The sequence below is a fragment of the Coenobita brevimanus genome, chromosome 105 (assembly GCF_032717465.1).
Source record: "Coenobita brevimanus isolate Jiangsu-jjx chromosome 105, ASM3271746v2, whole genome shotgun sequence".
NCBI lineage: Eukaryota > Metazoa > Arthropoda > Malacostraca > Decapoda > Coenobitidae > Coenobita > Coenobita brevimanus.
Window position 1 is genome coordinate 8716126 of NC_137058.1, and position 25365 is coordinate 8741490.

Below are 25365 nucleotides of genomic sequence, written 5' to 3' on the forward strand. Positions count from 1 at the left end.
TCCCTGTTGGTCGCGGCACCCTCTTCAAGTACACATGGAATATACAGTATCCAATATCTTACCGTGGTAGTGAATATACAGAATCCAATATCTTATCGTGTTAGTGAATATACAGTATCCAATATCTTACCGTGTTAGTGAATATACAGTATCCAATATCTTATCGTGTTAGTGAATATACAGTATCCAATATCTTATCGTGTTAGTTGAATATCCAGACTCCAATATCTTATTGTGTTAGTGAATGTACAGACTCCAATATCTTATCGTGTTAGTGAATATCCAGAATCCAATATCTTACCGTGTTAGTGAATGTACAGACTCCAATATACAGACTCCAAGATCTTGTGTAGTGAATATACAGAATCCAATATCTTATCGTGTTAGTGCATATCCAGAATCCAATATCTTATCTTAATAGACGCCCTCTAAAATACATAATGTGACCAGTAACCTGTAACAAAGACTACATTTGTACACGTTAAATTGGCCAAAATTGTGAAGTCTTTATCCTGAATGCCGAGCTGTTGCATTTATTAATATTAGAAAATGTTGCTAGCCAAGAATCTTGTGAAAAAAAAATGCAAAGCCATAGTACTGTCTTTTCTACCGCTGAGCTAGGGAAGATAAGCTGTAATAGATTAACACTAGACTACGATGCCAGTTAAAAAGTGCTATGAAGATGTAGAAGCATAGTATTGTCTTATTCTGCCATTGAGCTACTGGAAATAAGTTGCAAAACGAGTAAAATCAGCCAGTAAAGGTGAAAGAAGTATTGCATCAATGTGGCTCACCTGTGGGAAGTAGACGTCCCTGGTGATGGCTCCTTCTTCCAGCACAGGCGCCACCATCAGGCCGGAGCCCCACAGGAACTGGTCATCCACATCCCGAGCCTTCAGGTCCCCAGGGAAGTGACTCAGCAGAGGACGCACCACCCCACTGCCTTCAGTGTGGGCCTGAAAATCAGGTGTTGTTGTTGTGCCTACCTGGACATGGAACCGGTGGACTGAAGGATGAAATTTACCTTCCCCTGTAGTCCACCACCATTCCTTCGAGAGATAGGGAAAGAAGGTAAATTTGACTAGCAATTAAAGGCACCCATTTCCACCTCATAACCAAAAGTCATTGAATTTCCTGCAGTCATGACTTTGCATACAAGGTGTGAGAGTGGCCCAGTTCCGTCAGATGAAAACAAAGGGACTATAGTGGTGTATAGATAAGGCACGTACAGACATCCAAGCTGGAGGTCATAACGTCATCGTACTGAATAAAATCGTCTGACGTAATATATGTGGCTTGGGAGAGTTTGTAGTACCTCTTCCTAAGCAACTTACTCTGCATTTGTGTCTCGGTATTTTCTTGTATGTTACTGTTGCAAACGATGTTGATATTAAAACGATATAATGATAACACAGGAGGCAATGTGTAGTAGAACATGGTAAGTAAATCGCAAAGGAAGAGGTGCTATGAAACCTCCTATGCCACCGTAGAATACGGCTCTTATGATACAAGAGCGTGTAAGGATAGGGAAGGTATCAATATCGTAAATGTAGCACGTAACTTTGGAACGTTACTGTAAGACGCAACTGTGGAACGTAAATGCAGTTCATAGATGTAGGACATATTGTGGGACGTAACTGCAGGATGGTGATGGACTTAACTGTGGGATGTAACTGTTGAACCTAACTGTATAGAACGTCATTTATGGGTGTAGCTGTAAGAGTTTTTTTAAAGAGTTCCTTACGAGATACACGATTGTGCAAAGGTAGGGCAGATAACAGTACCGCATATGCTGGACGTAACGACAAGACGTGAGTAAATAATAACTTACGAGATAAAGTAGCGTATAGAGATAGGGCAGGTATTGGTATCGCAGCTGCAGGACGTAACGTGAGATGTCAGCAACCTGTGGCCAGACAGCGGGGTCTTGGTCCGGGAATCCCTCCATGTTGTGGTTACGGCTGTTGCGACGATACTCATCAGTCACCCGCCCACAAGTTTATTGTAATATCATTTTACCATTACAACACTTCAGTCGCCCCCACACAAGTTCATTCTAATACCATTTTATCATTACATCACTTCAGTCGCCCCCACACAAGTTCATTCTAATACCATTTTACCATTACAACACTTCAGTCGCCCCCACACAAGTTTATTGTAATACCATTTTACCATTACAACACTTCAGTCGCCCCCACACAAGTTTATTGTAATACCATTTTACCATTACAACACTCACACTCTTCAGTCACCTCCATACAGTTAATTCTAATACTATTTTTACCATTACAGTAGTCTATCTTTCTGTCTATTGCCAAACGTCTTAATCTCGCAAGGGGTGGCCACAAACAAATCGCCTCCATGTCGCTCTGTTCCCCGCCATTTCATTGACCTGCTCCCACCTCACACCCCCTCTCCCATATACCTCTCCATTCCATGCCTTCATCTCATCCTTGGCCTCCCCCTCCCGTTCCCCCCCTCCACCTCACTCACATACACTCTCCTCGTCAGTCTGTCATTCTCCATCCTCTCCACATGGCCAAACCACCTCAATGTTTTCTCTTAATGCTTCATATCTTATCCACATCCACACCACAATTCTCCTTCACATCCTCATGTCAGTCTGTCTGTCCATGTGACGCCACATGCTCCTCTCAAATAACTCATTTCCACTTCTCTCATACTGACTTCTGTCCCTCTAACAAGGTCCAAGCTTCACTTCCATACGTTAGAGGTGGTACCACAATACGTCATGTAGTAGCTTTTTCACTACCATGCTCACTTCTCTGTTTCTATCAGTGCTTTCAAGGAACCAGCAACCTTTCTTCCTTGTTGTACCCGTTCAAGCACTTCACCTTATAAACGTCCATCCTTATTCATCACATTACCCAAGTACATAAACGCACTCACATTTTCCATTTCCCCCTCATGCAACCTCGCTGTACATTCACTGACTTCACTTTTCTCGAAGACCATAACTTTACTCTTCACCACATTCACCCTTAGATTACGTTTGTTACACACTCTCCTAAACACATTCACCAAGCCTTGCAGTTCCCCGTCGTCTTCACTTAACAACACGATATCATCTGCAAACACCAGTACAATACAATAGTGCTCCGCCAAAAAAGCGTGCCGCCAAAAACTTTTTAGTGTGCCGTGGCATATTATCTTCATCCCCCCCCCCTTTAAAACAATATTACGACAGTTACGGGAAATGTATATTATATGAGTAAACTTTACGTTAATATAGGAAATAAATGGACGCATCAGAGTTAACTATTCATTTCCATATATTCCTGTAATACAAGTAGGCTATTTACGAAACCGTTACCAGGAACAGTCTCATTTAGAACCATAGGGTCTGTTTCTATTTGCTTTCCTGTTTGTTTTCCTTTGACATAAGTAGAACACTTTGGAGTACATGCGTGAGTCATTCAGTGCGACCTGCCTTGGACCCTGAGACTGTTGCACCTGCAGAAGCATTGGCTGCTGATGTTTTTGTGCTACATAATAAGGGTTTTCCTTGTAATTGAGTTGTTTACATAGAAGAAATATCATATTAAAAGACTGTTATACAGAACAGCGTAATTGGGTTCATCATCCTTTTGCTTCATCTGCTGAAGCATCAGTCTGTTATCTCACCTTGTAGGCACGAGAGCTACTTCGGGATATTAAGAGTTATCGTAACCACAAACAGAATTCAGTGAAATAACCTTAGACATTATTTAGGGTAGAGCAGAAATCAGAATACCCAGCTATCTCCGAGTGTGTTCTTGACGTGCTGGTGTCATTCACAACTGCATATTTGTGTTAAGTAAGCTGTCGACATTGACACATACAGTATAAAGAGCAACACTACGTCATATCTCAAGTCTCTAGTCGTGAAACTTCGTGTAGATCTTTCTATAACAAAACCAGACATTAAGAACCTACTGTATGTTCCTCAAGACAAGCACAAGTTTTTCATTAATTTTCAGGGAAAATATCACATATATTTCTTATAAAAAAATATAATGATAATCATTACCGAAAGCTTCAATTAAAATTTTATTTTACGCTATCTAAATGGAGATGGTGCACATATTTTCAGTTAATAACCTGTTTCGGGAAAAGTGCCTGAGTTCATCTTGAGGAATAAACTGAATACAGTACCCTACATTAAATATAAGGTACTAAACACCTAGCAATTGCTGTTTCTTTTCATTAGTTGCTACCCAGGTGACAGTAACTTTATGCAGTTCAGACACTTAGGATGACAAATATTTACGTGGTGTGCTGCAAGACTTCAACACCAAGAATAATGTGCCCCGAAATACGAACGGTGGCTGTGCATTTGTCTAGATGACAAAGGAGGCATCGTAGCACTTTAATTTTGTTTATTACACTTTTTAACGGGTCTCATGTTACTGAATCAATGATCAACTATGTTGATTTTAAAATATATAATCAACATAAAAGAGAGCAGTACTGTGTAATATACACAATAAATCCCTAAGGCAGAAGTGCTACGAAGTCTCCTATGCCACATCGATACAAGCCTAAGACTGATGCACCTAAAGGGGTAGAAGATGCCGAGTTGCATCCATTGGACACAGAATAACTCGCTTAGGAACAAGTGTTACGGAACCTACTATGCCACCTAGACAAGGCGTTAAGACTGGCCCACCTGAAGGGGTAGAAGGCGCCGAGTTGCATCCATCGGGCACAAAGCTCAGCGCTGGGGTGTCCTGAGAAGCCACAGATGTCAGCACCCACCATGGGTATCCCAAACAGGTTGAACTCCAGCATCCCTGACAACACGCAAATGACAACACTCAGGGATAAAGTGTGTGTGTGTGTGTGTGTGTGTGTGTGTGTGTGTGTGTGTGTGTGTGTGTGTGTGTGTGTGTTCAAATTTGACTTACATCTGATTCTTGAATGAAATTAAAGATAGCTGCATGTTGCAACCCAACCGTTGCCTCCACGAATTCCAGTTTAGAAGCATACCACCTTCACGCTTGAGTTCTTTGGGAAATGTTGTACAGCTATCAGCAAATATTTGCCAACAATCCTTTGCTATCACTGTGTTCTGCCTTCTAATGTCATTCCTCTCCAAACGACAAAGCGTATCCTTTCTTCTGCTAGTCTTTTGTCGAGTGCTTTATTCTGCTGTCACATAAAAATAGTTAACGTAACACCTTCCATTGCCACAGTCGGTTGAGAAGTGTCGACGAACTTTTGCTCTTCCCTGAACCTCGTGACCAAATATGCATATATGGATACATGGAGAGACACAATTAAAAAAAAAAAAAATGACTTTTGGCGTTAATAAAGGAGAAAATACCGAAAAAAGTAAAAAAAAAGTTTCTAGGTGATCCAACTACAAATAAGCGATGGAGTGGATTTTTGCAGTTATCAGAAAAAGGATAATTTTCCTTACAGTCACTCTAGTCTCCGATACTTCTAAACTAAATTCATATTCTCTATTATACTTCCATGTTGTAGTATGTCAACTGAATATGCACAGGAATTATATCTACAACTAAAGTGTGCTTTGTGAACTGGTGACGAGCGAGCGAGCTAGCGCCATGAATCACAATTTCCCTTCGACATATTAATTCTTCATGATGGTAACTGAACACTGAAATATACACTGGAAAGAAAGACATGATCTCACACACACACACACACACACACACACACACACACACACACACACAAACACACACACACACACACACACACACACACACACACACACACACACACACACACACACACACACATACATACACACACACACACACACACACACACACACACACACACACACACACACACACACACACACACACACCAAAGTGAAAGCGGTTACTCGAGCACCTTTACCTTGCAAGTCCTATATATTATCTTCACATGGTTTCAGCTACTCCTTTATGGGCGAGTTTTCACTTGATAAAACTTATTGAACGAATGTATCACATCGTCACTCTCATAAAGAAACTGCCTAAGTCATTTTTCGGCAGTTTCTGGATTTTTGCCTAAATCAATTCTTCATCACGTGGCGCACCTATTGGTATAGCTGCCTTTGCCAGGTCTAGGGTGTAAGTAATGCGCCTCAAGTTTCTGCCTAAGTCATTGAAAATTACGAAAATGAGACAGGTTTTTTTCGATTTCCCGAAAAGTAGAAAAAATGACTTAGGCAGTTACTTTATGAGGGTGACGACGTGCAGAAAGAATTTCAACTCTACTTCACATAGTAAAGTTATTAGCTTCTCCTTAGTGTGACGGTCGACTCGGGCCAGGCCGGGTCGGGCCGGGCCACCCATGGCCAAACATAACTGGCAGTAAACATTGCTCGCTTGCTTTGCTTCGCTTGCTCGCACGTAATAAGAATATTAAGTCGACTGGAATGAGAGAAAACTTGTATTATTATGAATAGCAGACAGAGTTTAATTTTAAAATGTGGGTATGCGAGTGAAGTGGGTGTGAGTTCGAGAGAGGGCAGGCTGATGACAGAGAAATGAATGACATGCAGCTGATTTGTGTGTGGCCACCCTTTGGGAATTGCAGCGTCTGGCTCTATAGATAGTGATATGGTGCTTAATATTAAGACAGGTTCCACCACAGTCCATATGTGGAGTGAGAATGAAGGTAGCCTTTTTTTTTTTTTTTTTTTTTTTTTCACATTAGTGCAAAACTGGAACATACTAGTGGGAAGTGATGGGAGTTTTATAACATGAAATCACAGCCAAGGAAATGGTCATACGTTATGCATCAGGAATGGTGGAGCTTATACTTCACTTTAATTTGAAGGAGATTTTCGTCCTTTTGCATCCTCCAACCTCTTTCCCATAGTTCAATGATAGAATAAGACTATACTATGGCTCTGAATCATTTCCATAGCATTTCTTAGTGATTTGCATCATATTCCAGTGTTAATTTCTTGTTAGAGATTAGCATTCAAGACCTGGCAGTTTCACTGCCAGTTAACGTGACCACAGTGCTGTGATTGGCTGAAGTGAGATGAGGTGGCATCGGCACCAACGAATGGGATATGAATGGAAATGATGGCACCTCACTCATTATTAAAAGTGAACCGGAGGAGTACCCGGGATGATTTGGTCCTGTGGAGTGAATGGAAAGCTAGAGATTGACTAGGAGAGTATAGTGGGGTGGAGGGAGTAAGGCGGACAGGGAGATCGAGGATGAAGTAGAGGAATGGGTTGGGTATGTCAATGAATGTGAATGATGTGAGATGGAGGAAGGAGTTTTATGAGGAAAGCTATGCCGACGTAGTAACAATTTGCTCGCGACCGACCCTTCTAGAATTAAGGTGTATGACTATAGACAGATGGACAGACTAACAGATGCCATCGAATCAAGCATGTAATATAAAGTGAATTGACATGGACGTTTATGGACGAGTAATGCCCACAATCTTTTTGTGTACTGAAGTTGTGTTGACTATCTGAATATATATCTTGCATTTAAATAATAAAAATCAGCATACAGTATATCCCAGCTGTAAGCCACTGTAGAACGGCAAGTTAAGTTTTACCTTCCTTAGGTATTCATGCGTACTTTACTTAACCTAACCCATATTTCATTTCTTTTAACTAGGCGGAGATTTTCGACCATTCCCAGCTTATTTTCCGTAGCTCAGTGACACAATAAAACAATGAAACGGCTCTGTCTACTCTTCATAGCACTTAGTTGTGACTAACATCGTATTCACCTGCTAATCTCCTGTTATAGCTCAGCATTCAGGATGGAGACAGGTCAGTTATATGCACAACTAAGTGAACAGCCTACAGCAGCTTAAGCTGCCCTAGACATTCATGGGGAAGAGTGTCTAGCGCAGCTACAGTTTGGAGAGGTGCTGGACAGGCACGCCTTCATGTAGTGGCAGTGATATAACCAGGGGGCTCAACTACTCGGTTATATAAATGTCTCTAAGTTATTTCCTGTATCCTGAAATAAGGATAGTGGATTGCAGGAGAAGATGAACTGAAGCCTGCGGTTGTTATGAGTCCATATTATAATTACAAATCATAATAGATAGATAGATAAATAGATAGATAGACAGCTCTATGCGAGCCTGGGAATGGGAAATGATCTTGCAAGTTACACTGAGGAGAAGCTGACGACAGACTAGGAAGTAGCCAGTCAGGAGATGATCCAGTTAGTTGGTCAGCGATCACCAGGTGAACACACATACACACATACTCACACACAGGCTTCTAGAACTTTCCAACCACAGAGAATACACGTGATACGACTCCTGTTTCACCAGAATTTAGGAAAGAGAGCTCAGAGGGAGAGAGGCCATAGAAGCGGCAGGGAGTGGCAAGAAAGGCTTAGCAACTTGGAAGAGAGAGAGAGAGAGAGAGAGAGAGAGAGAGAGAGAGAGAGAGAGAGAGAGAGAGAGAGAGAGAGAGAGAGAGATCTAGCGGGACTCTACTTTATACTTCGCTCTGTGTGAGAGACTTGTTAATATTTCCAAGACAAATAAAAATAGTCCCATACTATTCTTTACCTCTCTTTGTCATTGAATGACAAATGGGAAAGAAGATCATCTACTTACAAAGCTACTCAAGTATAACAACCGCTCGTCCACCAGTCTAATATATATAACTTCTCTACAAGTAACGAACAAAGTCTTTTGTTTGACATTTGGTAGCAGCGAAAAGAACGCACCTCGTCTTCGAATCAACAGTGAATTTCTACAAAAGCAGGCGACACTCTGCAAGATTAACTTCGGTTCTACAGTGAACGAACTACAGCCATCTACAATCAACTACAAGTAACAACTCTACGAGTCGTCTGTATAATCTTCTACACGCACCTACAAGTAGCGGCAGTCTTCATCCTACAACGAGTAAATCACAAGAAAAAAGGACCAAGAACACATCAAGTAAGAAAATACAAAACAAACAAACGAAGAGTGAGACACGACTCATAACTCATAACCACCAGACCTCACCCTCCTCTCTCTGCTACATCCACCCAACCCCCACTGCTGACGCAGGAGTGAAGAGGTCAAGACGACGAAGCAAATACCAAGTCCATATTCACAACTCATCTTACTCATCTTCACTCAAGTTACTCATCGCTACTCATTTACTCACCACAGCTACCAGTGTGGGAAGCCGACGTCATCATGTGCTGAGATGACATCACAACGCGAGTCTGCCATGCCAAGCAACGTGTGACTGACACCAGGCACTTCTCACCCACTACTCATTACTCATTATTCACATAGCTCCTACTCATCCTCATTTATTTTCACAGTTAAGTTGGAAATTCGACATTCTATGCTGAAGTTTGCCTGGGACAGCTGTTAACCACCACAAGCACTAGGCCATGGAGTTTCCTGAGTAATATCGTCCATCAACACAGCACTAGAATTATCAAGAGATCTTCAATCAAACCTGCATTTTTCTTCCGAGATCAACTTTTGTATCGACACACCTCTACGATCTGTATCAAGTGGGTAAAATTATACTTACTCATTTCTTCTCAGTGCTAATATTAGCTATATTCAACTTTTTTTTACTTATTTCCATATATACACTTATACACTCACTATCTATCATTTATTTCAACTTATTTACTCATCTATTTTGTTAGGACATAAATAAAGAAGAGGCGTATTTCATAACACCATATCTTAATGACAGGAATATTTCGCCACCACCCACGTTAATACCAGATGACACACAATTTGCCACAACAACAGACTCACAATTAAGAGAGCCCCAAGGCAACCCACCCCTTGTACAAACCTCACCACACACTAAAGATCAAGAAACAAATACGGCAGTTTTAGATGATGAGTGGGAAACCCCCTCTGACGTAGCAAGTGCGGACTTTGTCGCTGACTTGCACACGTATGCCAATATACTTAACAGGGTTCACCGGTCCGGTCGTACATATTCCACCATTCCCTCACACAACGATAAACATGTCCAAGTTGAATTAACAGAGCAAACAGTGAAAATGAATCAAGAAACAAATACCGCTGATCTAACAACCACACCTCAAGTGTTTGTGTATCACGAGGATAAAACTGCCCCAAAATTCTCTGGCACAGACAAAGATCGCATTGATGTCATTTCATTAGTCAGTCAGTGCGAACAAATGTTCATCAAGCGCCACATATTAGATGAACAAGAGAAAATTGCTATTTTTTCATCTTGCATAAGCCAGGAAAGATGTCCAGCAAGCAATTTGCTTCGCTCAGACAAGCTCCATAGGGCTAGGACATATGATGAATTTAAAACTGAATTTTTGAAGAAATTTTCTGGAGGTATGAACTTCTTGCCAGGTGTAATTCCAGAATTACATAAAATTGTAGATCTTGTAAGGGAGCACACTACAAACCATGTGCTCAGTGAAATAACTGCTGATGTCTCCACAATCAAAAGAACATTGTTAGTTACTTTGGAAAATTCAAATTGGATAACAGATGATGGAAAGATGTCCCCAGACCTCGTCGTGGACATCATTGGTTATGTAGCTGCATTGTGTAAATTACCTGATAGGACCCTTAAGATCGCCAAGACGATCGCATACACCCCAGGAATGTGCCTGCTAGACTTAAAGAACGAGGTAGAGATGCAGTGCAGTAAAGCAGGTATGGTCGACACACATGCACATTCTGGTAGAATGAGGGTACCTGAGACAGTATCAGCTGTGAAAACATCTACACCGATCCCAAACAGAGAACAAAATTGATCGCGACCAGAAATCAGGCAGACCAAACAACCAAACATGACAAGGCCTCGATCACAGACGCCTTGCTACAGGCAGTTTCATAAGTTTTCGCGCAGCCCGAGCAGGTCTTGCGCCATGAACAACACTTCTTATGGGAAATCACCTCGTAGGTCACAGTCAAGGGATAGGTCCATTCTGTGTCATTACTGTGCAAAACCAGGACACACAAGGTATGAATGCTTTATCAAGGCAAAAGAGGATAATCAAAAGACACAAGGGTTTGGTCCTTACTGTAGGCATCATAGATACCAAGGGCACTGGACTAGTGATTGCAAAACAGTAGAAAAAATTGTGTCTATGTTCAAATCGGGGGAAGACCAAGTCATGACAAAAAACGAACAAATGTAAAGAAAAACAAGTCTAAACTTCACATAGGAGGCATGTTGGGAAATGAGTGTATCTTGATACCAGCTGTATGTGAGGATCAAAACGTTTCCTTATTTTTAGATACAGGCTCTCCAGTGAACTTAATAACACTTGAAGAACTAAATAGAATTCTTATAAATAAAAAGAAAGTAACTTTTCTGGATGAAGCTGATTTAAATTTATACACAGTAGATGGACAAGAAATTACAGTGAAAGGTATGATAAGATTAAATATCAGTTTCACAGAGACTACAAGACCATTCTCTGCATTTTTCTATATCGTTGAAAACTTAGCAATTAAAGCTCATATGTTACTGGGCTTAAGATCCATGAGAGCTGAGAACATAACCATACTCCCACAAATGAATGGAATAGACTCTGACAATGAATTCATAGAGCAAATAACTAACAGAGCCCTCACCGATTGGTAGAAGAGAGCCAAAAAGAATTGGTAATATTAAAGGCCTAAACAAACATACACAAACAGATGAGTGTGTAGGTCCACTCCCACCACCAACCCCATCCTCAAGAATTAGTGACCCAGATAACAGTACTGATTTATCAATTTTTCCAGCCCATCTCACTAATGATTTAGTTATACCACCTAATTCATACATGAAGGTTACCATAAAGAGCAAATTACGGAATAGTACTGTTCTTGTCTTAGAAGAATTATGTAAAGTAAAGGGATTGTCAGTAGAAAACGCATTATGTCATACGAACGACGAAGGGCAAACTCAGATATTCATAATTAATCACATGAATGGGGAAGTTCAGTTGAAAAAGGGAACTTGCATAGTTAATATTGAAAAATGTCCCGCCCCTGTGAAGGAAATAGTTATAGCTGGAGTGACAAGTGAGATAAAATCTACGGATAGAGAAAGAATAAAACAGAATATAATTCACTCAGGTGAATTTGATGAAGAAAATGATTTGTTAACCCTGCTGGAAACACACAGGGACACCGTAGCATTGCCCGGAGAACAATTAGGGTGTACTAACTTGATTAATTACATGATTAATGTGCACCCAGAAGCACCACCAATTTTCGTACCAGCTTACCGCATACCACACTCCCAACGTACACTTGCAAATCAGTATGTTGATGAAATGTTAATCTATCTATCTATATACCTAGGCTGCTTCCCCCAAGGAAAGGGAGGTAGCCGAGACAGGACGACTCACTCTCCATTTACTCATCCATTCAAACACATTCATTCGCATCTTAGCCCCAAAGGGGAGAACGGACAGATCCTCACCGCATCACACCGCACAAGGGTCAACTGCGCAATGCAAGCAGTGACATCCACAGCAGGGCCCGACAGCAGAACTGGTTTACCCCTGCCACATCATAACAGACCCATCCCCTTACCCGCACCTGACCTGACTAGCTGATCAGACCAAATGCGGGAGAATATCCCCTCAGGGCTGCGTCATCACTTATTCATTCACAATTTCTCTCCATTTATTTCTGTCACGCACAGCCACTCTTCCTTGCTCAACAGACATCCCTCTCGCATCCAGCGCTCTCTTCACACTGTCCATCCATCCTATTCGTGGTCTTCCTCTCAGTCTTACACCTCTCACATCAGATCTAGTTATCTTTTTCACCAATCGCTCATTATCCATTCTCTCCATATGCCCAAACCATTGCAACACCCTCTGCTCAACTCTACCAGCCATCTCCCGAACAACTCCAGTTCTCCTTCGCACTTCATCATTTCGCACTCGATCCATATGCGTCACTCCACACATACTCCTCAGACATCTCATCTCCATTACATTCAAACTTTTCCTCTCTGCTACACCCATATTCTATGTTTCAGCCCCATATAACGCAGTCGGTACCACAACACCCTCATACAGCCTTCTCTTTACATCCATTCTAAGCGAACGACATTTAAACACTTTTTTCATTCCTCCCAGCACCTTTCCTACTTCATTTATTCTAAACTTCACTTCTGCATCTATTCTTCCATCCACAGCAACATGTGACCCTAGATATTTAAAACAATCAACCTCCTCAAGCAACTCACCATTCAAAACTATATTCATTCCCCTACCATCTATCAACCTCGTACACTTCATCACTTTACTCTTATTCTCATTTACTTTCAATTTCCTCCTTTCACACACCCTTCCAAACTCCTCTACCAACTGTCTCAATCTCTCCTCTGAATCAGTCACCAGTGCAGTATCATCTGCAAACAGCAGCTGCTTCAGATTCCACTCTCCTCCATCAACATTTACCAGACTCAGACCACCTAAAACTCTTGCAATTAAAACTTGGAATTATTGAGCCTTCAGTCTCCCCGTGGAATGCCCCCTTATTCTTCGTGCCCAAACGAAATGGAAAAATGCGTGCGGTAGTAGATTACCGTAAACTAAATAATCACACAATCCCAGACAGATTTCCCATGCCATTGCTAAGCGACGTTCTACAGAATATTGGTCCTGAGAATAATATATTCTCAACCATCGATCTCCTAAACGGCTATTATCAGATTCCGGTATCGAAGGAGTCACGTAAATACACTGCCTTTTCAACAAACAGAGGCCATTATCAATATACAAGAATGCCAATGGGACTGAGGACAGCCTCAGGCACATTCCAGCGTCTTATGAATTACGTATTGTCCGGCATTTTAGGACAAGGAATATTTATCTTGACGATATTATAATAGCAACGAAGAATATTAAGGATCATCTCAGGAAATTAGACTTACTCTTACAAAAGCTTAGTGATGCTGGTTTAAAAATTAAACTTTCTAAATGCAACTTTTGCTTTAAGGAAATAAATTTCTTAGGCCACAAATTGAGTTCTGATGGTATTCACACCACTGATGACAAAATACAGGCAGTGAGAGATTTTCCTGAACCCACTACGACTGACGAAGTTAGACAATTTTTAGGTCTGGCTGGGTACTATAGGTCATTCGTACCACAGTTCTCTCATATAGCCTTTCCTCTATTCCAACTACTCAAAAAAGATGCTGTATTCCAATGGGAAGAAGAACAAAAAAGGGCATTTAACAATCTACAAATTAAACTAACAAATGCACCTTGTTTAGCATATCCAGATTACACAAAATCATTTCTTATTTGTACAGACGCATCAGTTTAAGGATTAGGGGCTGTACTGATGCAGGAAGATAAAAGAGGAAAAAATCAACCAATTGCATTTGCCAGCAGACAAACAAGAGATGCAGAGAAAAATTATTGCACTACAGACTTAGAGGCACTTGCAGTGGTTTTTGCATTACAAAAGTTTCGAGATTTGGTATATGGTTACGAAATCCACTTATTCACCGACCATAAACAACTGGTGGGTATGTTTAAAGAAAAACTCCTTTCTGGGAGGAGAGCAAGATGGAAATGTACAGTTGAAAACTACAATGTACAAATTCGTTATATACAAGGTAAAATGAACATAGTAGCTGATGCATTCTCTAGGAACTCGAACACAATTCAGGTCACGGCGTTAGATCTCAAAAGAAATATCCCAAACCACGAGGATATCGCAAAGGCATAAAGACTTGACCCAATATGGTCTAAAGTTATATACAAGTTAGAAAATGGAGATGAAATACAATTACCCAAACTGCATGTCCCACTTGAACAATTCACAATGGTCAATAATACATTATACAAAATTAACTCTAAACAACCAAAACGCCAAAGAAATACTAACCAGTTGTTAGTACCTAATGACATGATATCCCAAGTATTACGATTGATACACGACAGCCCACATGCAGGACATCCTGGAAAGGATAAGACATTCAACCAAGCCCAGCTGTTATATTACTGGTCTTCATTACGAAAAGATATAAATAATCATATAGACAGATGCGAATCATGTGCGAAACACAAAGGATACGCAATCACACCTGCACCGATGGGTAATTACCCTGTACCACATCAACCATGGGACGTTGTCGCTGTTGATTTACTCAAGATGCCATTATCATACAATAATAACCTATACTTATTCGTACCAACGGATCATTTTTCCCGTTATGTCATTTTAGCTCCAATTAAAGATAAGACAGCAGAGACAGTAGCAAAGGCAATAACAGATAATGTAATATGTCGCTTTACTACCCCAAAGGTACTAATAAGTGATAATGGAGGAGAATTTAATTCTGAGATCTTACAAGAAATATGTAAACAATACATCAAAACGGTTAACGTTTTAGCCTATCACCCAGCATCGAATGGGTTGGTAGAGAGACAAAATAAAAAAGTATTAGATGTGCTACGACACATTCTCAGTGAAAATTATGCAAGCTGGGATGATTGGATTCCCAGAGTAGAAGCCTCAATTAATAGATCTATAAATAAATCCAAAGGTGACACACCACATTTCATTATATATGGCACAGATAAAAAATTACCATATGAGCTCCTAGAAGGTGACAGCATGCCTATATACAATTACGATGATTACTCTAAACTCCGTTTACGTGAATTCCAGGACATTCATAAAAGAGTCAAAAAACAATTAACGATGTCCAAGGAAGTAATGACGGAAGCATTTAACAAGAAGGCAAGAGATTCACCTATCAGCTTAGGAGACATTGTTTACGGTATCATTCATACGAGAGACAATAAATTATCCCCAAAATTTGAGGGCCCATACAGAGTAATTAACATAAAAGCAAACAAAATTTTAATTAAGTCACTTTCAAGTGGCGAGGAGAAACAAGTTCATATTGACCATTTAAAACGAGTTTCAAGGGAATTATCCCATAATTATTCAGCATCGGATACAACCGAACAGGCGAACGTACCTCAAGAAACCAAGCAAGAAAACAACAATGATTACAAAAAGAAATTAAGGTCATATACCAAACAATCAAACATAGGTGCAACTGTTCCAATTAAATCTACAGTACATCATTTACGAGAATTAAATATCGATTTAAACTCCTTCTATAAATGAAATAACAATCAACCGTAATGCACATCATCACTATCATCGACCACAGCATGACCATATTAGGAAATTAATAGATTTTTTTTTTTTTTTTCGGTAGGTTACGATGAAGGGACTTATGCTATGGATTCTCCTCTACGTAGCAAAAGGATATGCGCACTTAGACCCCCAACACATAGTACGACAAGGATGCCTCATAGCTCCAACGGCCACGACTACAATCGTTAAGGACGTCATGAGTACTGAAATAAGTCTAGATTACTTGTATGAATTACCTACTTATCTAGACAGACTTGCGACGCCGATGCAAACTCTGGACTTCATGATAGGAAATTATGTTTCACAAGCACATAACACCAAGGAAGTGAATGAAATGGTAAAGTTAGTGAAATGGAAACTAGAACAGGCAAAGTCAACTATGCTCATCATGATCCAAGATCTCCCATCTTATGGAACAGAGGTACTGAGCGACAGGAACAACATCACACGTACTCGCCAAAAGCGCGGTTTGTTCGACCTGGGTGGCGCAGTTCTTGGGAACATCTTTGGATTGGCTACAGAGGATGACCTTAAAGAAATAAACAACAAATTTAATAAGATAGCTCAAGTATTAATATACCAAGATAAATTCATCACAGGACAGAACTCAGCAATGAAGACAATTGTGAAAAATCTGAAAAAAGCAGAAAACATAGCTCTCGAGAGTGTAGATAAAATAAATGATATGGAAGGAAACATTACACTTTTCCAACACTTCTCCATCATCACAGAACATATTGACACGATTCTACTCCAATTAGAGAACACTAGAGATCGTTTCAGGGCACTTATGCAAGGAATTTCGAATGCTGGTGATGGAAAGATCACAATTGACTTACTCCCAGTTCATGAGCTACGTCAGATAGTTAGTCAAGGCATACATAAACATAAATTGAAGCCGTTGTTCCGCAGTAGAGAATTCATGCAATATTATCCATATTTAGATGCAACACTAACACCAACATCAGTAGTAGTTCATGTACCATTCATAACTGAAGACCTGTTCACAGTATACCAAATACACCCCTTCCCCTATAAAAATAACAACACTTTGGTCATCATCAACATCAACACAGACACCGAACTCATCATGGTCTCCAAGAGACGGGACACTGTCACTTTCGCAAGTAAATCAACGATTGAACGAAAGTGCCGCACATCCTTACATGCTGTTCATCTTTGTCCTGCGTACATTTTCACGTTTCAGCCTACTGATACAGTCCCTTGTGAAATGGCTATCATCAGAAATGACAATATTCATCATCATTGCAACTTCACTTTTGCTCCAGATAGACTTGTACACCATCAACGCATTGGACACTCACAGTTTTTTTATTTCCCTCATAACACATCAGTTTACATAGCCTGTCCAGATATACCACCATCTCATACATCTGCATCAGGATTATACATAGCACCAGACTACTGTGCGGTCTTTACACCAGCCATGTCCACTTTATCCACCATCAATCACTACGCCATTCTCAATCATACACACAAACATTTCCACCCACTGCCTGATATGGACTTAAACATGAGCACAAGTATTAAGTTGACTTCACCTACGTTTGAAACTATGCAGCTGATCAATGAAACAATGAAGCCCTGGGAAGATTTGAGTTTGAGTATGTTCAACTCATATTATGTGTATAGCCCAGCACCTACTGTCTTTATAATCTTCTGCATTGTATTTGCAGTACTGCTGTTCGCAATGCACAGAATGCGTGCAAGACTTGCTAATTTGGAGTCATTATTTAGTGGGGGGAGAGTTAACATCCAAGTTAACCCCCCTGAATGAAGTGTACATATTTTGTATATAGTATTAATTATATATATATATATATATATATATATATATATATATATATATATATATATATATATATATATATATATATACAAAGAAGAATGACCCATGTATGGCATACCAGTACCATTATCTTTAAATGAAATATTAATAACTCTTAACATAATCTTAATTTTAAACTATTTTTTTTTTTCTTGCATGTATGCATTTCACTACAATAACCCAAGTACATACTGTATTACAGTTAAATAATTTACTTTTAATGCATTTATTCAAATATGTATACAACTTGTTTAAAATGTAATATTACTAAATAATCACTATTTACTATAAATATTATATGTATACAATATTATAATCAATATTATGTACTAATAGATTAGCTTATGTCAATAATAATTGCTGTCGGAGGACCTTCATCTGCGCGGCTGAGCATATGTTATGATTCTATATTATAATTACAAATCATAATAGATAGATAGATAAATAGATAGATAGACAGCTCTATGCGAGCCTGGGAATGGGAAATGATCTTGCAAGTTACACTGAGGAAAAGCTGACGACAGACTAAGAAGTAGCCAGTCAGGAGATGATGCAGTTAGTTGGTCATCGATCACCAGGTGAACACACATACACACATACTCACACACAGGCTTCTAGAACTTTCCAACCACAGGGAACACACGTGATACGACTCCTGTTTCACCAGAATTTAGGGAAGAGAGCTCAGAGGGAGAGAGGCCATAGAAGCGGCAGGGAGTGGCAAGAAAGGCTTAGCAACTTGGAAGAGAGAGAGAGAGAGAGAGAGAGAGAGAGAGAGATAGGGAGATAGCTAGCGGGACTCTACTTTATACTTCGCTCTGTGTGAGAGACTTGTTAATATATCCAAGAGAAATGAAAATAGTCCCATACTATTCTTTACCTCTCCTTGTCATTGAATGACAAATGGGAAAGAAGATTATTTACTTACAAAGCTACTCAAGTATAACAACCGCTCGTCCACCAGTCTAATATATATAACTTCTCTACAAGTAACGAACAAAGTCTTTTTATGACACGGTCACTGGATTCACATTTAACATGGGGTTGCAAAATCTTCTACATCTTAGAAATATGCTAACTGACACTGAGAAGACAAGACGATGATCATTTCTCATGGTTACCTATAACAGAGCGTCGCATCTGCTCCCAGGTGGCAAAATTGTCCCCTAGCCAGTGTATAGTGTAGCGCCCTGACCCCGGGAAGGTGGACCGCGACAGCACCAGGGGACGAAGACCTGGCAGTGTGGCTTGCAAGGCACTGTGGAAGAAAATAAGCTCAGTCTTCTGACCTGTAATTCTGGTATCAAAGGCTCCAATGTCAGTATAAAGTTTAACTACTTGAACAGGGGAAAGTGAAATGGAACAGCAAGTGAGGATGACAACCACTCAGTGTGAGTTCCCTGGCCTCTGCCGGGAATAAAGGTGACAGTATTTTAACCGGTAATTTTGGAATGACAGTCTCTGATCCTGTGTTTTGTGTAGCAACCTGACCGTGGAAAATGGAGTGGGAGACAGCCAAGGAATGATGAAGAGTCAGGCTTGCACAGCTCTGTGGGGGATAGTGGATATTCTGAGCCGAAAATTCTGATTTTAAAAGAAATTCTGTTTTGTAGTCAAAAGTCTTAATTCAGGAAGCGATGGCCACAAATGAATCGCCCCCATATCATCCTATCTTCCGCCATCAGGCTGCCATTTCTCCAACTTCCCCCCTCCTTCTCATATCTCTGTCTATCTCATCCCTTTATCTTATCCATCTCAGCACAATGTAATGACCTGACCCTGGGATGATGGAGTAAGGCAGTACCAGAGGATAACTGGATTACATGGCCCTGTGGGAGTGAGTGGTTAAGCACTGAACTGGATATTCTGACATCGCTATATCATTACTGGATGCACTTTGTAATGCAGGATGCAGGCTGATCATGTTTAATATTCATAGGTGATCCACAAATGTCCATCAAAAATGGAAGTTTACCGTCCACCTCGAGAGATGTAGGCTAGCTGTTAAACGCAAGAATCTGCAGCAGCCGACACTGATGCCTTTGTTTAAACACATATCCGCGTCATCAGTTGTTGAAGCTTCCTGAGACTGATGATCAAAGCCGTTAGTGTCCTGGATTAAAAGTAACGATACTGATTTGACTTGGCCTTTATTAGTGTCATTAGTATCGGATGTTGGGGATTAACGAGACTAGCTTGCAATACCCACGAGAACAGGCTGGCAAAGCAACAAGATTTTAACTCTTGATGGCACACTTATGGGCCAGTGTGTAGTGCCATAGTTTTAAGTGTTAGTGTAAGTTAGTATAAGCTAGTATTGTAAGTGTAATTTAAGTTTAAATATTATAAGTATAGCTCATAATTTAACCGTTAAGTTCTACAATTAAGTCTAGTCTTAGCTTATATTCATAATGTGAACATGATTCTGATATTGACAGTACTAAGTCAAGCATTAATGTGAATAATGAACCAGCTGCTTGCCAACAAAGACGTGTAACCGGGAAATTTAGCAGAGGTCAAAAATCGCGAATATCTTCCTTTCATATTGTAATCTAGAGATTTACCTGCCAAAGTTAATAGATTTCCCTTTTTGTACTATGCAGTGATGAATTGAGAATGTCTGAAGTAAGAATATTGAAGATTGTCATTTGTGAAGTGCGAAATTTATGTCACTGAATCCTGTTTGCAGTCAAGTAGGCATGTAACCAACAAAGGGTAATAAAACTGTCCGAATTCTTAATTAATTTGGCTTCACTATGATTAAAGTTCCTGCAAGCTTATTACAAAAATTTCAACATCGTAAGTCATTTTTCTACGTATGTTGAGTTCAAACGTATCTTGTGTATTGTTTGAAGATCCTAAAGAATCGATAATAGTATAAAGTAATCATTTAAAGTTTTAGCCAATTCCCGAATACTGTCTGTGATGCTTATAAAAAGGCAGGGGGACAGCGAAACCGCCAGTGCCTGGTCATTGTCGTAGGCTATCTATGGCAATGAGCAGGCTGACTTACTTGCAAAGTCGGCTGTAGAGCTCGGGGAGACTTGGGACGTTCCTCGTGATCTACGGTCGAGTCTCTCGGAAAGAAATCAATAAATCTTCTGTGGCAAAGTCAGTGGACCAGACTAAATATCCCAACTTGTAAGCCGTACCTAGGCGACTGGGACACTGCCAACCGTCCCAGTCGTCTTGAGGAAAAAGTGTTGGCGCGATTACGGCTTAATGCCACCATATTAACGCACATGAAACCTTATATGGAAAGACAATTCCCACCGCACTGTGACATCTGTGATGCGGTGTTATATATCAGTCATATCATCCTGTGCTGTCGGCGATTTATTCGTGAACGTGCTTCACTTATAAATTACTGCGGCGCAACAGACGTCCCCTTCACCCTTTCCACCATCCTGGGTGATGGGGACATTGTTATGACTGATAAATTGATGGCTTTCCTGAGAGAGACCGGACTGATCAGAGTGATGTGACTTTTTTACTGTATGGTTATGGTTTTTATCAACCGTAAATATGTATATTTTGTACTGTTAATTAGGGTTGACAGTTGACGTATTTGAAATAGTTCCCCCACCCACTGATCTGTTTCTAATATTGATGTCCCCTACATTAAACTCCGTTCCTCGACTGACAGTCACCAGCTGATGAGTGTAAGTGTGCAATATAGAAAGGTATTGGGCATTTGCAGTCGATGGTGGTCTGTTGCGCGAGGTTCTTCACTTTTTGTACATATTATGTAAATACATTATACCATGTTCCTGAAGTTACTAATTAGGGCCGATAGCTGACGTATGTTCCTGACTCGTCTGGTTCTCTTTCATATATTGATGTCCCCTATATTAGGTTGTGCCTCGACTGACATTCACCAGGTGATGAGTGCAGGTATGTACTACTGAAAGGCATTACGTATCTTCAGTCGATGGTGTTCTGTTGGTCGAGGTCTTTTTACCATTAGTGTAGGTTTAGCTATTTGTCTCTTTAGGATTTAGTATAGGTTAGCGATTTGTCAGTTAGGTGATTAGTTTTAGGTTCTTTAGATTAGGCATTTTTGGTTATAATGTAAGGTAAAAAATAAAAAAATAAAAAAAAAAATTATAAAATAAAAATTATGATATATATATATATATATATATATATATATATATATGTACGTGTGCATGAAATTGTGTATGTTCCTATATATGGATGTGTGTACGTATGTATATATATATATATATATATATATGCCTTAATGTCCAGGGGCTTCAGCCCCAATGGTCGATAGGCAAAAAAAAAAAGAAAAAAAAAGAAACCGCCAGATCGCTGCTCCTCTCCTCATCGTTGGAGGCTAGTGCCCGAGCTCTCCCCCCCCCCCCTTTCTTCCTTGTGCATTGAGTCATCATATAGGTTTGTGAGTTGAATTGGTGATATTTTCCCTTGATCCTTGTTGTGCTGAATAACGACATCACTGTTCCTCTCTCCATCGTTCGCAGACGAGAGTTGTGGAGGGCCGTGGTTCGCATCCCAAGGATTTAGGCGTTCTAGCCGCGGCCTAGCCGCTGGCACACTAAATTCCCCCCCTCCTTTAGTTAATGGAATCAAAGTGAATATCGGTTGGTCCATTTGTCCATTTGATTACGGTCCATGTGATTACTGATCCTATTGATTACTGTTTCTAGCTTATATAAGATTCTTCAGTTGTGTATTTAGTCTTAGAGAATATTCTTTGGTGATAATCTAGGTTTCTTCCCAACAAGTCCGTCAGAGACCACGGGACTATATCCATGCGTATCAGTATTCTTGGAATATTAATCTAGTGTGTAAAGATACATATCTCTGGAGTTATACTGTAAATCCTCATTACTGAATATTACTTTAATTCGTGAAGATTCATATTTCTGAAAAGTGTAACAGTATTCTTTGAATATTCAGTTTGAGAAGATTCATATTTCTGTTGATATAGATCCTCATTATATTGTGTTTGGTATCATTCCCAGTTTGAAGAGTAATCTGTATCTCAGTTCTTGATACTAAGTAGATCTTAGGTTGGGTCACATTGAGATTGAATTTCGCTGTCCTCCAAAGAGTGGTACAGACGAGGTTGAGCGGCCTGCAAGGTGTGCTAATATTTAACTGCTCGCGCCCTTTCTAATAAGATCACACTACCATATTTCCCATAAATTCTCTAATAAGACCATGCTACCCCATTTTCCATAATTTCTAAAATCCTGAGCATCATATTGGTGGCAATATCCAATCTCTGAGTATTACACTGGTGGTGATCCAAAATTTTTCATTGTTACACTTGTGGCAGCGATGGGATTAGATTTTCTTGTTGGATAAGATATTATTGTGGGATAAGATACTGTTGTGGGATAAGATATTGTGAGATAGAATCCCTCAATAACAGTACACTGGAGGCCCACTTAATCTCGCGATATTTCTAGAATTGGTGATCTTTAAAGCTCCTGGAGGACCAGCAAAGTTATACTTCACCGTGGGTAGAATGAATACTGAGATGGAGACAACTTATGTATTTTGTGACTTTGGTGGAAGTAGTAAGGTGGAAGATGAGTTGTTGATGGAACTTAGGGGTCAGTTGTCAAGAAGAACGAGTGTAGCTCAGTGGATCATAATAGCCAGTCCGTTAGGTTCTTCCCCTTCAAAACAAAACAATCCACACACATCACGCCATCGGGTAGTGGAAGTGTTGATGGACGGAGGTGTGTACGTGGTAGACAATGTGTTCACGGGGAAGAGGATGCTGGGAGCCAGGGGACGGGTGAGGCCCTGTTGCGGAGGAGAAGAGTGGCCCCCCTGGAGGGGGCCTTTATGCCTGATCTGGTGGATGAATAGTTGCTGTCCTGTGAGAGATGCTCTCCTCGGAGACTTATTGAGAAGTGCTGAGTGTTAAGCTGGTTATGGCAGTATTACGTTAAGAGATTGATAGGGAAATGTGTGCGGGTTGGACTGTCTGACTATTGACTGTGAGTTCATAGGAGTTTGGGTTATGGGCGCAGCTCAGTTCAGTGGGAATATTAGATTGCTTTAATTCGAGGGACAATGTGCACGTGCCTTTCAACTTAGTCAGCACGGTCTCAGGTGAAACACTGACTTCAGGACCTGACAGGCGCTCGTCAATTACTAGGTGGAGAGCTGGAAGCGTAAGAACGAATGGATGGGAGAGTAAATGCGATTAGTTAATAGGTTGTATGTATGGGAAGTACCCCAGTGATGATCCTGGCAGTGAGAGTACGAGTCTGTCCAGGTGAGACGACCATATTGCCGCCCAGGCAGGAAGTTGGCTGGAGCACATCTATCCACTGAATTTCGAGTGTTTATCGTGACAGAGAAGCGACCCCCTGCGGTACGCGATTTTTCTTGTGGACCGACAGCTGCCACTTATTGGAGTCGTATTCACAGAGTAATTGGTAGGTCTGTCCGGTACGCACACATGTCCCTAGGAAATGTAGATGAATGATTTGATTGTTGACTTCCGATGTTATTTATTTTTTTATTTTTTCCGGAGGAAGGACCTGAAAGTTTTAAGTATTAGTGTAAGTTAGTATAAGCTAGTATTGTAAGTGTAATTTAAGTTTAAATATTATAAGTATAGCTCATAATTTAACCGTTAAGTTCTACATTTAAGTCTAGTCTTAGCTTATATTCATAATGTGAACATGATTCTGATATTGACAGTACTAAGTCAAGCATTAATGTGAATAATGAACCAGCTGCTTGCCAACAAAGACGTGTAACCGGGAAATTTACCAGAGGTCAAAAATCGCGAATATCTTCCTTTCATATTGTAATCTAGAGATTTACCTGCCAAAGTTAATAGATTTCCCTTTTTGTACTATGCAGTGATGAATTGAGAATGTTTCTGAAGTAAGAATATTGAAGACTGTCATTTGTGAAGTGTGAAATTTATGTCACTGAATCCTGTTTGCAGTCAAGTAGGCATGTAACCAACAAAGGGTAATAAAACTGTCCGAATTCTTAATTAATTTGGCTTCAATTTGTGAAGTGTGAAATTTATGTCACTGAATCCTGTTTGCAGTCAAGTAGGCATGTAACCAACAAAGGGTAATAAAACTGTCCGAATTCTTAATTAATTTGGCTTCACTATGATTAAAGTTCCTGCAAGCTTATTACAAAAATTTCAACATCGTAAGTCATTTTTCTACGTATGTTGAGTTCAAACGTATCTTGTGTATTGTTTGAAGATCCTAGAGAATCGATAATAGTATAAAGTAATCATTTAAAGCTTTAGCCAATTCCTGAATACTGTATGTGATGCTTATAAAAAGGCAGGGGGACAGCGCGCGCACACACACCACAAAGCCAGCCAGGAGACAGGACGTGTGTGCTGGGCAATCCCCAGGTCCTGTCCTCCCCACTTACTGTTATATAACCA

The 25365-nt window shown here is 40.2% G+C and overlaps 1 protein-coding gene across 1 annotated transcript in view; it reads right to left on the bottom strand.

Moving 5' to 3' along the window:
• LOC145416224 (sucrase-isomaltase, intestinal-like) overlaps positions 1-25365 on the bottom strand; it is a 93810-nt gene that overhangs the window by 25712 nt on the left and 42733 nt on the right. Inside the window, exons 12-15 of the mRNA XM_080285234.1 lie at positions 19079-19215; positions 4673-4796; positions 1832-1961; positions 795-956 (exon numbers count right to left, since the gene is read on the bottom strand). Coding sequence (XP_080141360.1) covers positions 795-956; positions 1832-1961; positions 4673-4796; positions 19079-19215 — 553 coding nt within the window. The remainder of the gene's footprint in view (positions 1-794; positions 957-1831; positions 1962-4672; positions 4797-19078; positions 19216-25365) is intronic.